Here is a 12,351-nt window from a genome sequence, read left to right on the forward strand (position 1 = left end):
AAAAATTTTAAACTGCTTTTTCTTCACAAACCTGTTGAGCTATCTGAGGATGGTCAGGCTGTATGAGTCTGTGGTACAGAAGGCGAGCAGCATTCATATCAACCCCTGAGAACCTGGAGCCAGTTCTATAGTGGTCATCATTGCTAATGAAGAAAATGTTAAAGGTAACAAAATATTGCTTTTTTAACCTTTGAACTTTTTAAAAACTATCAACGAAAACTTCAGTCATTAACACATTTCCACTCACCTCATGGCTAAAAAACTTCCATTTAGACAACCTGCTGAAGAAAAGGTTCCATCTATCTCACTGAAATACAAAAGAAAGATAATATGGTATATTCAGATGCTAATTTTGCTTGATTTCTCAGAACTTCAACAGTTAAAACAACGGCCCTCTTCATTTGATGTCCAATTTTGGAAGCTGTAACCTATGTAAACTAACACCTACATTAAGGTCAGCAGCTCATGACATTGGGAATACTGTGAGTTAACCTAACATCTTTCCAATTATTCTTTCTGTTTCACAGACATTCCCCAAATGAAACAATTTTACTTAAGAGCAAAATGCATTTTTCTATCACCAAATACAGATACTTGAGTTAATCAAGTAGTCACATCTTAGAAATTACTTTACATCACCTCATCTCAAAGTACTTTACTAAAAAAAAAACCCCAAAACACAAAACCTTACTTTGGCTAGAAAGATGCAAGTAAATTTGGAAATTTACTTATGGTATATTCAAATTTCCAACCCAAGAGTCTTCTGATATCTCCGGTCAAAAGAAAGAGGTTACAATTTAGCTAAAAGGAGCATAGCCTAGTGGAAAGAGCACAGGCCTGGGAGTCAAAGGGCCTGAGTTCCAATCCTGGGTCTGCCACTTGTCTGCTGTGTGCCCTTGGGTAAATCACTTAACTTCTCTGGGCCTCAGTTACCTCATCTGAAAAATGGGGACTAGGACTGTGAGTCCTATTTGGGACAGGGACTGTGTCCAACATGATTATCTTGTATCTACCCCTGTGCTAAGTACAGTGCCTAGCACCTAATAAGCATTTAACAAATACCAGCTTAAAAAAAAATGTCTTTTAGGCTAGGTGAAATAAAGAAGCTATTTTTAAAATGTCTTTAAAACCTACTCCATATACATAAAAATACCTGTGGTATAGATTTTTAAAATTCAAGGAGAATGGAAACAATAACAATCTATTTTAATAAACCATTCCTAAACACTTACGTCTTCCTTTGACTAAAAATAATTGTCCCCAAAATAATCTTTATTGATTTTTGAGGGCAACACTTCTGATGGCATTTTCCTTACTTGGCTATCTCCACAGGAAGTCTCCCGGGGGTGTAGCTCAGCCATCTCTGAATCAGAGCTTCATTCACTGTCCAGATCTGCTTCGAAGGATCTGGACACCTAAAGTCATCAGACGGCCCAAGGTTCTGAATTTTTAAGAAGGGAGAAAGAAATCAAAGTAGGTAGAGTGAATATTTTTCCCATTGCTTCAAATCAAAGACGTGCTTTTCAATGACTAAGCACTAGACTCACTCTCATATTCCAAAAGGACTGTTCTTTATCACCAGTTGGTTGTCATGTGACTCACCAGACAGTCTCATCTTACTGTTACTAAAGTGTTACATGACCTGCCAGGTGGGTTCCAATCTCTACGATTTACCACCAGAATTGCTCTGTGGCACTTTACCCCCAGGCCACTCTGAAAGCTATTCAGTACTTTTAGATTCAATGATGTGACCCGAATGCAAAAGTAACTGCGCGTTATCTTTTGACATCCAAAAAAAGGGAAAACTATTAAAATCAAAGCTCCTTGAGGGCATTTATCATTCTACTTTACTGTAGCCTCCAAGTGCTTAGTTCAGGGCTGTGCATACAGGAACAGCTCTACTACAGGTATGGGGGTCAGGGGACATGGGTTCTAATCTCCACTCTGCCACCCTTCTGCTGTGTGACCTGGGGCAGTTAGCTTAACTTCTCTGTGCCTCTGTTACCTCATCTGTAAAATGGGGATTAATACTGTGAGCTCCAAGTAGGACAGGGACTGTGTCCAACCTGATTACCTTGAATCTACCCCAGCACTTAGAACAGCAGTTAACAGTGCATAGTAAGCAAATACCATAACAATAAAAACCACTAATAATTTTTCTTTCACTACAAACATATTTTACATAAAATAAGTTTAGTGACTTATACTGAAACATTACAAACTGTGGCCATTTCAGTCTCTTTCCCTGGTTCAATCAATATACTAATGGTATTTATTGAGCGCTTACTGTGGGCAGAGCATGATGCTAAGCATTTAGGGAGAGAAAAATACAACAGTTAGTAGATGCACTTTCTGCCCACAGTGAGCTCACAGTCTAGAGGGTTTCTCCTCTGCCTCCCACCCTCTAACTATGGGAGTCCCTCAAGGTTCATTTCTGGATCCCCTTCTGTTTTCCATCTAAATCCACTTATCTAGAGAACTCATCTCTTCTCTTAGCTTCGACTAACATCCTTACATGGATGATTCCCAAATCCACCTTTCTCCTTCTCTGTAGTCTCACATTTCCTCCTCCCTTCAGGACATCTCAAATTGGATGTCCTGCCAACACCTCAAAATTAACATGTCCAAAACAGAGCTTCTCATCTTCCCACCCAAACCCTGTCCTCCCGCTGATATTCGCATCACCACTGACACCACCACCATCCTCCATCTCACAAGCCCCGAGAAGCAGCATGGCCTAGTAGGTACAGCATGGGCCTGGGAGTCAGAAGGACCTGTGTTCTCATGCTGGCTCCATCACTTGTCTGCTGTGTGACCTTGGGCAAGTCGCTTCACCCCTCTGGGCCTCAATTCCCTCATTGAGTCTCCCTGGGACTGAGAGCCCCGTGCAAGACGGGGACCGTGTCCAACCTGGTTAACTTGTACCTGGACTAGCACTTGGAACAGTGCCTGGCACATAATAAGCGCTTAACAAATACCACCAAAAAAAAAAGTTCGCTCCACAGCTCCCCACTCCTCACAAACCTCCAGGGGTTGCACATCCACCTCCTTCTCAAACAGAAACTCCATACCACCAACTTTAAGCACTCATTCAGCTCACACCCTCCTACCTCACCTTACTGATATCCCTCTACAACCAAATCCACTCTAACATCAACCTAGTGTCTGTACCGCCATCTTGCCTATCTTGCCACTGACCCTTTGCCCCACACCCTCCCGCTGGCCTGGACTTCCCTCCCCCTTCACATCCAATAGTCCACCACTCTCTCCACCTTCATAACCCCCCTAAAATCACATCTCCTCCAAAACGTCTCCCCCGCCTAAGCCCTCCTTTCCTCTATCTGCCCTCCCCTCAGATGGGATGGACTATGCAAATGGTTGTGTACCCCTTGAGTACTTTGATACTCACCTCAGCCCCACAGCACTTATGTACATATCCTTACACTATACAATTTCCTTACCTGGAATTTATTTTAATACCTATCTTCCCCTATAAAATGTTAGCTGCTTGTGCGCAGAGAAGGTGTCTGCCAATGCTACAAGCACTTAGTACAGTGTCCCGCATAAAGTAAAAGCTCAATAAATACCACTGATTGACTTCCTACCTAATTTCCACAATCCATAGTAGAAGCAATACCAGTAAGAGCATTTACTGAGCACTTACTTTATGTAAAACACTGCTAGGTACTGGGAAACATTACAAGGTGGGAATTACACCTGGTCCCTGGCTCTGAGAGGGCTTACAGCCTAACGGAGGAAGGGAGACTAACAACAAACACATGAAAGTTGAAACAAAACACCAAAATGACAAAGTTGGTAGAAATGGTCCCTGAACAAAAGTCTACGTGTTGGGACGTCAAAATAAATTGTAGATATGGACATAAATGCTGTGGGGCCGAGGGTGGAGTGAATACTGAGTGCTTAGAGCGTACAGATCCAAATGCATAAACAACACTGAAGGGAGAGGGAGAAGGGGAAATGAAAGCTTTGTCACGGAAGGCTTCTTGGAGGAAATGTGATTTTAATAAGGCTTTGAAGGTGGGCGGAATGGTGTTCCGTCATACATGAAGGAGCAGAGAGTTCTAAGCCAGAGGGAGGATGAGAGCAAGTGGTCAGTGACAAAACAGACAACACTGAGATACAGTGGGCAGGTTGGCATTAAAGGAGTGAAGTGTGGGGGCTGGGCTGTAGTAGGAAACCAATGAGGTAAGGTGGGAGAAGCAGAGCTTATTGCTTTCAAGCTGATGGAATGGTTTCTGTTTGAAGCAGTGGTGGATGGGCAACCACAGGAGGTTCTTGAGAAGTGGGGAAACATGGATTGAACTTTTTTTTTTCAGAAAAACGATCCAGGCAGCTGAATAAAGTATGGACTGGAGAGGGAGAGACAACGTGGCGTATGATAAGTGCTTAGACCAGTACAGTAGGAGTTAGGATGGAGAAGGGTAGATTTTAGCCATGCTGTGAAGGTAGATCCAACAGGATTACTACAACTACTATAAATGACAAGTGCATTTTTAGTACTGTACTCAGCCAAAATTTGAATTTAATTTTATGGTACCGTCTAATTGTTTTTCTAAGAAGTGAGAAAATACCTAGTATTTAATTTGAATACTTTGTTTTCTAGAATTATAGCACATAACATTCCTGGCTTCATAATTTCTTCACTGTTCGATTTTTCTCTCCAGTACGAATTTCAAGACATTACTGGTGGAAACTATCACCACTTCCCATTTGCCTTGCCCTGGAAACAACGCCAGCTCTTTTTTTCTGAATTTTGCCAAATTGTGACAGCCTAAAGCTGTCATTTTTGATCATTACATAAACTTAATAAGGCTTAAACTTTTAAAGTATGGTTGGCACTTTAGTATTGATTATGCACAGCAGTAGTCAACATGTTAAAACAAATGGGTGATCATCAAATGGCTTGAAGCAAGACCCTGTAAAGGAAATATCAAAGACGTGTGTTGAGCCCACAAGCAAAGTCAGAGAAAATGCTCCAGAATATGAATTTAGTAAAGTCACAAATCATGTAACCTTCCTTGAAGAACCTGTGGACGAAAAGATATGCCCCCCAAATATAAAGGTTTTTTTAAATGGTCTCCTGTCAAACAAGAACCATAAAGCTACCCTCCATCTCAATCTGACCCAGTTTTATTTCCAAACTCAAATACTTTATATTCTGAAGAAATTACTCACACAATTATCATTACCTGTGGACTACAGTAATGTGAAAAACTTTGATCACCTCCTGAGAAAATTCTTTTTACACAGTAATATTGTTCACCATCTGTAAAGAATAAAATAAGAGTAATTAAAAACTGTCATAGTTAATGTATTTTGGAGCCTGTGCTTGTATTTTCTCAATTACACACTAACAGAATTTACCCTTGCTATACTTCAGAAAGCCTATTTCTTTACAAATAACGTATGTAATGGACTTAACCTTGTTTCTAAAGCTCATCTTATTGAAATTCAAACCTGAATGCTCATAGGCACTAGATACTCAAGTTACCATGTAGGAAGAAAGCAGTGCAAATTCTGTAATTTAATGAACTGAAATAAAGGGAATGAAATTCAGTTTAATGCAGAGAAGACTGGAGTACAAATTTTAAAGAGCTCATGACAGGAGGGTGAATGTACTTGTGTTTGCGTTTTGATACCTTTTTGTTCATCATTTTGGCAGCCTAATTGAGGCAGATCATGTATATTCCTAGAATAAAGTCAACACAGTTTATAACATATTCCTAATTAAAGTTTATCTTCAGCAGGAATTTCACACACCAAAGGGGAACACTGAAGTCAGTCAGTGGTTAACTACTGTAGCTGAGAAACCTACTTTATAATTTCCACCATATGCAAAAAACTTTAGAGGATGTTGCTAAATTAGATTGAGTACAGAATAAATATATGAAGCTCTATTGGCATTTAGAGTTAGGCTGAGAAGAAGTAGGCTATTAGAAGAAGGAGAGTTCTACAAACAGAATCCTGGACTTATAACAAAGAATTGGTTTCTATTTTTTTTGTTTTTAACTTAAATCATGGGAAGCAGTACACCAGACATTTTATTTTGGGGGATCCAAGGAAGCTAGAATAACATTTACCAAGGGCAGAACATATTAACACTTTAAAGGCTTCAGAAGTCAAAAAATTAAAGAAACAGAATGAGATATTCCTGTACCTTAAGAAGAAAATAATAACGCTTACAGAGGCAAAAGAGGAATCAATCGATCATATTTACTTGCTGGGTGCAGAGCACTGTACTAAGCACTTTAGAGAGTACAACATAACGTGGAAAAAAAATTAAATAAGCACTAGCTCATTTATTAATATTTAAGTTTTCCTTACCTATTTCCTATTCCCAGAATTTTGTCATTCCCAGTGGCCCTTATGAATCTTCCCATTCCACTGATTTTTTAAAATGGTATTTGTTAAGCGCTTATTATATTCATTCAATCGTATTTATTGAGCTCGTACTGTGTGCACTGCATTGTACTAAGAGCTGGAGTAGGTACAAGTTAATCAGGTTGGACACAGTCCCTGTCCCACACGGGGCTCATAGGCTTAATCTCCATTTTACAGATGAGGTAACTGAGGCACAGAGAAGTGAAATGACTTGCCCAAGGTCACACAGCAGACAAGTGGTGGAGCTGGGATTAGAAACCAGGTCCTTCTGATTTCCAGTGCTTTAACCACCAAGTCATGCAGCTTAATTTGGGGGCACAACAGATGCTCTGCTAAATCACTAGTTGTGGAGGCTTAGCCCCATCCCTTCCTGGAACTCTCTAGAATATAACATCCAATGTTGCAAAATGTAAAAATCATATCTACAACTTAGATATGATGATGATAATAATGGTATTTGTTAAGCCCTTACTATGTGGCAGGCACTCCCTCCTCAAATCCGCCAAATTAGCACACTTCCCCCCTTCAAAGCCCTACTGAAAGCCCACCTCCTCCAGGAGGCCTTCCCACAGAGTTCCCCTTTTCCTCTACTCTCTTTCCCCTCCCCACTGCCCAGGCTCACTCCCTTTGTTCTAGTGTCCAGCCCCACAGCACTTGTGTATATGTAGACATATTTATAATTAGAATTCTATTTATTTTTATTAATGATGTGTACATATATCTATATCTATAATTCTATTTATTTATAATGATGCTACTGATGCCTGTTTATTTGATTCATGTCTGTCTCCCCCCTTCTAGACTGTGAGCCTGTTGTGGGCAGGGACTGTCTCTGTTTGTTGCTGAATTGTACTTCCCAAGCGCTTAGTACAGTGCTCTGCACACGGTAAGCACTCAACAAACACGTTTGAACGAATGGAGTAGATACAAGCAGATAAGATTGGGCATAGTCCCTGTCCCACTTGGGGCTCAGTCTTAATCTCCATTTTACAGATGAGGTAACTGAGGCACAGAAGTGAAGTGACTTGCCCAAGGTCACACAGAAGACAAGTGACTAGAACCCCTGATCTTCTGACTCCCAGGCACATGCTCTAGCCACTACACCATGCTGGGAACCTGAGAATCAATTCATCAATGGTATTTAAGTGTTCACTATGTGAACAGCACTGTACTAAGCACTTGGGAGAGTACAGTAAAACAGAGTCGGTATACATGTTCCCTGCCATATGGAGTTTACAGTCTAGAGGGGGAGACAGATTATTAAAAAAAATTACGATCTGTATATCAGTGCTGAGAGGCCGATGACGGGGTGAATATCACATGCTTAAAGGGTACAGATCCAAGAGCATATGTAATCAAATCACCTAATCACTCTGAGGCATAAATTCTTCCAATTATGGTTAATTGATATTTACCTGCTTCGGAGACGGGGGTGGTTAGAATTAATGTATGTAAGCATCGGGAATTAATGTATGTAAGCAGATGAAAGACACCTTGTCCAAAAATGAATACTCTGATGCTTAGCAATTATATCATTATACACTGCCACATCCCTTACGTGTAATTTCTTACTCCACTCCTGTGCTCGAGCTGCAGAGCTCTACTGACCAAAAATCCAGATCCCAGGCTGACCTTGTCCACCTCAATTTCATCTTATCTGCTTTAACTCTGACTTCTCTTCTACCCAGCAACATTATTTCCCCATCTTTATTGACACCCATTCCCACTGCCCTTGACAGCTGTTTTCAGTCTAACTCCCTCCTCAAAACCCCTGTCACCCCACATCTCTTGACCTTAATGACCTGGCCACGTACTTTATTGACAAAACAAGTTATCAGGCGTGATCGCCCTAAAGTCTCCCTTGCTCTTCAATCCTTCCTTCCGCCCCATCTTCGACTCTCCCATCTTTCCTAGCAGTATTTCACGAAGAGATCTCCCTCCTCTCAAAACCTACTTTCTCAATCTGCGCATCTAATTCCATCCCCTGCCTCACATATTTTTTAAAAAAATCAATGTTATTTATTGCGCATTTACTTTGTGGAGTGCACTGTACTTGGGAGTTACTTGCTCCCATCCTTCATCCCTCCCTAATCGGCTCCAACTATTCCCTTTCCAATGACTTTTTCCCCACTGCTTTCAAACAAGCTTATGTCTCCCCATCCTAAAAAAAACCCTCCCTTGGCCCCATGCTCCCTCCAATGACCACCCATTTCCCTCCTACTACTCCTCCCCAAATCCCTTGAGTTGTCAGCCCCCACTACTTCCAAGCCCTCTCCTCCCATTCTGTCCCTGCCCTCCTCTAATGTGGTTTCCACCCCCTTCATTCCACAGAAATTGCCCTTAGGTGTCCAATGAATTTACCAAATCCAACTGCTTCTACTCCATCCTAATCCTCCCTCAACCTCTCAGTTGCCTTTGACACTGTGGACCACCCCCTTCTCCTAGAAACATTATCTAACCTTAGCTTCATCAACATTTGTCTCTCCTTGTTTTTCTCCTATCTCTCTGGTCACTCATCTTCAATCTCTTTTGCGAGCGGCTCCTTTGCCTCCCACCTTTTAACTGTGGGAGTCCCCCAAGGCTTTGTTCTGGGTTCCCGTCTATTCTCCATCTATATCCACTCCCTTTGAGAACTCATTAATTCCCACAGCTTTAACTACCTTTTCTATGGGGATGATTCCCAAATCTACTTCTCCAAACTTGACCTCTCTCCTTTGCAGTCTCTCAGTTCCTTCTGCTTTCAAGACATCTCTACTTGGGTGTACACATCTCAAACTTATCATACCCAAAACACAACTCATCTTCCCCCCTAAACCCTGTCCTCCCACTTACTTTCCCATCACTTTAAACAACATCACTAATCCCCCCCACCTCACTAGCCTGATAACCTTGGCATTATCCTTGACTCATCTCTTTCACTCAACTCTCACATTCAATCTGTCACCAAATCTTGTCAGCTCTTCCTTCACAACATGGCTAAAATCCACCTTTTCCTCTCCATCTAAAATACACTATTCTGATCCAAGTACTTATTTTAACCTGCCTTGACTACTGCATCAGCCTGTCTCTCCCCACTCCAGTCCATATTTCATTCATTCATTCATTCAATAGTATTTACTGAGCACTTACTATGTGCAGAGCACTGTACTAAGTGCTTGGAATGTACAAATCGGTAACAGATAGAAACAGTCCCTGCCCTTTGACGGGCTTACAGTCTAATCGGGGGAGACGGACAGACAAGAACAATAGCAATAAATAGAATCAAGACAGCAATAAATAGAATCAAAATAAATACAATCATATTTCACTCTACTACCCTGATCATTTTTCTAAACATCTATTTAGTCCACATCTCCCCACTTCTCAAGAGCCTCCAGTGGCTGCCCAACCACCCCCCAAACAGAAACTCCTCCAAAACACTCAATTCTGCTCACCACCTTCTTTATTAAAAGCATGTTTTCCTCAAAAGGCCTTTCCCAACCTCATTTCCCCTACTTCCTCTCCCTCTGTGTCCCCTTTGCACTTGAATCTATACCCTTTAAGTACATCACCCCCATCCTCAGGCCCAGAGCACTTATGTACATATCCAAAATTTATTTTAATGTGCTTCCCCTTCTAAAGTCCTTACGGGCAGGTATCATATTCACCCAACCACTTAGTACAATGCTCTGTACACAGTGAGAGCTCAATAAATACCAGTGACTGATAATTTAACATCTCTGCCTTCAAGTAGCTTACAGACTGAGGGGAGGCAGATCACATATACCAACTATACTATATTGTACTCTCCCGAGTAGTTAATACAGTGCACTGCACACAGAGAGTACAGAAATACCACCTAATGATTGACTGAAATTCTCAGAGAGAATAATAAAAACACAGAATTGAAGGGTCAGTGGGTGTAAACTGTAGCCCCAAGCAAGTGAATGACTAAGACATCAGGGACTAATGGTCGACTATGCTTTAAGAGTCTCCATAACCTCCCATTACTGCTTGTTCCAGTTTATTACCCTAAGAATAAAACTTTATGAGCATACTCTGTAAAGCAACTACTGGGGAGTTGTGTATGTCTTCGGAGAGAATGGTAAACATGAAAACACTTCAGTTAAAAAAAAAAACAAGCAACCGTGCAGGAGTTTTGCTAAGATTTTTAAAAAAATTATTTACATCAGACCTTATGAATGGAACATAACCATATCTGAAATAGAAGGAAGATATTAGGTACTACAAAGAAAACTCCTTAAAATAAAAACCCCACTAAGAAAAGCTTTTTAAGTCATCATGGTTAAAATACAACATTTAAAGCTACTTTTAAATCTAAGCTCTAAAATTCACACGCTCTTCCTGAAAAAACTCATGGACTAAAGAGAAGAATTATCTCTGGTGAAGGTACTTCCAATTTTCAATTAGCTTATACTCCACTACTATTTCAAACACATTTCAAAAGAGTTCTAAATTCTTTAGTTCAAACAATCTCAAGTTTACGTAGCTCGAATGGTGAGAGGACCCAAAGGTGGTGAACTAGCACTGGCATAAACTTTGGAAAACATTTAATCCAAGCCACATTGGTGCCAACTCCATGGAAGTGAGAGGGGTCAGTGTCCCTGTTGATTTCCAGGTGTCTCTGACAAGATTTTACAGCTTCCATGCAGGGATGATGAAACCCAAGATTGGGTCTGACAACACTGTCTCTTCACAGAACTGGGACTAGAATCCAGGTCTCTGGATTTCCAGAGCAGTTCTCACTCCACAAACCCAAAAACAATGCTTCCAATGATAATTAAATGTACTAGTTATGTGCATAGGTACTTGTGTAAATATCTGTACTTTACTTATTAGAGAAGAGTGTGGTCTAGTGAAAAGAGCACTGGCTTGGGAGTCAGAGGACATGAGTTCTAATCTCAGCTCCGCCACTTGTCTGCTGTGTGACTTTGGGCAAGTCACTTCACTGGGACTCAGTTACCTCATCTGTAAAATGGGGATTAAGATGGTAAGCCCCACGTGGGACAAGCTGATTACCTTGAATCTATCCCTGTGTTTAGAACAGTGCTTGGCACATAGTAAGCACTTAACAAATACCATCATTATCAAAGACTGGCACCCCCAAGCCCTCATCCTGCCTCTTCCCCTCCATAAAAGCAGCAGCCTCTTTCCATCCCCGTATACAAAATGAAAACATGGAACCTATGCAGGGGGCTCAACTAAATGGTGACATATTAGCATGTTGCTGAGGGCCAAGAACCATGATGATGCTATAACAATGAATGTGTCTTTGTGAGACAGAATCTTCTCTGTTAGGTGATGCCATGGGAAATTCAACCTAAGACTAAAGTCCATTATTAAAGGAAAATGATTTTCACAGTATTACTTTCACCTCCAATGGAATACAATTCTTCCTAGACCCACTGAATAAATGCTTCTCACAGCATTTCACATTGGGTTTCCCTTTTCAAATTCAATACATTCAATGAGAAATAAAGGCTAAATTACCCCCCAAAATGTAGGACTTCTGTTTTTTCACAATTACACCAATAACCTAAAAGCCGATGAACTGTTACAGACAAAAGTCACCAGAATACATTCTCTGCTATGGTGTGGATAATGCAACTTCTCATACACAGAAGTTCCAGAGCTCAAGCCTCAGGAAGCTGAAATAAATAGTCTTCATTTCTGTCTCATGTCTCAACACAGAGGGTAAATTCCAGTTACAAGGATTCAAAGACCTAGTGAAAGGAATGAAAAAGTGCGATATGGCATTCCAACTACGACCTGAAAACCACATTCCAGTTCACCATGTTAGAGAAGTAAATGAGATACCAACCAATACTTATATTATCTTTCTAAGTGGGCCTGTGGCTTAAATTGAGAAAGCAAACATCAAAATTACCTAAATGACACACTAAAAGGAAGGAGAAACTCATAGAATCAGCTGAAGCAGCAGGAGAATTG

General features: G+C 40.8%; 1 protein-coding gene across 4 annotated transcripts in view; it reads right to left on the reverse strand.

Moving 5' to 3' along the window:
* The window catches only part of HERC4 (HECT and RLD domain containing E3 ubiquitin protein ligase 4), an 89,208-nt gene that overhangs the window by 26,499 nt on the left and 50,358 nt on the right, over positions 1–12,351 (reverse strand). For all 4 annotated transcript variants that reach the window (XM_029060286.2, XM_029060284.2, XM_029060285.2 and 1 more), the window contains exons 9-12: positions 5,211–5,287; positions 1,317–1,441; positions 248–307; positions 32–143 (exon numbers count right to left, since the gene is read on the reverse strand). In XM_029060286.2, the coding sequence (XP_028916119.1) occupies positions 32–143; positions 248–307; positions 1,317–1,441; positions 5,211–5,287 (374 nt within the window). The remainder of the gene's footprint in view (positions 1–31; positions 144–247; positions 308–1,316; positions 1,442–5,210; positions 5,288–12,351) is intronic.

This window comes from Ornithorhynchus anatinus, chromosome 3 (assembly GCF_004115215.2).
Source record: "Ornithorhynchus anatinus isolate Pmale09 chromosome 3, mOrnAna1.pri.v4, whole genome shotgun sequence".
Classification (NCBI taxonomy): domain Eukaryota; kingdom Metazoa; phylum Chordata; class Mammalia; order Monotremata; family Ornithorhynchidae; genus Ornithorhynchus; species Ornithorhynchus anatinus.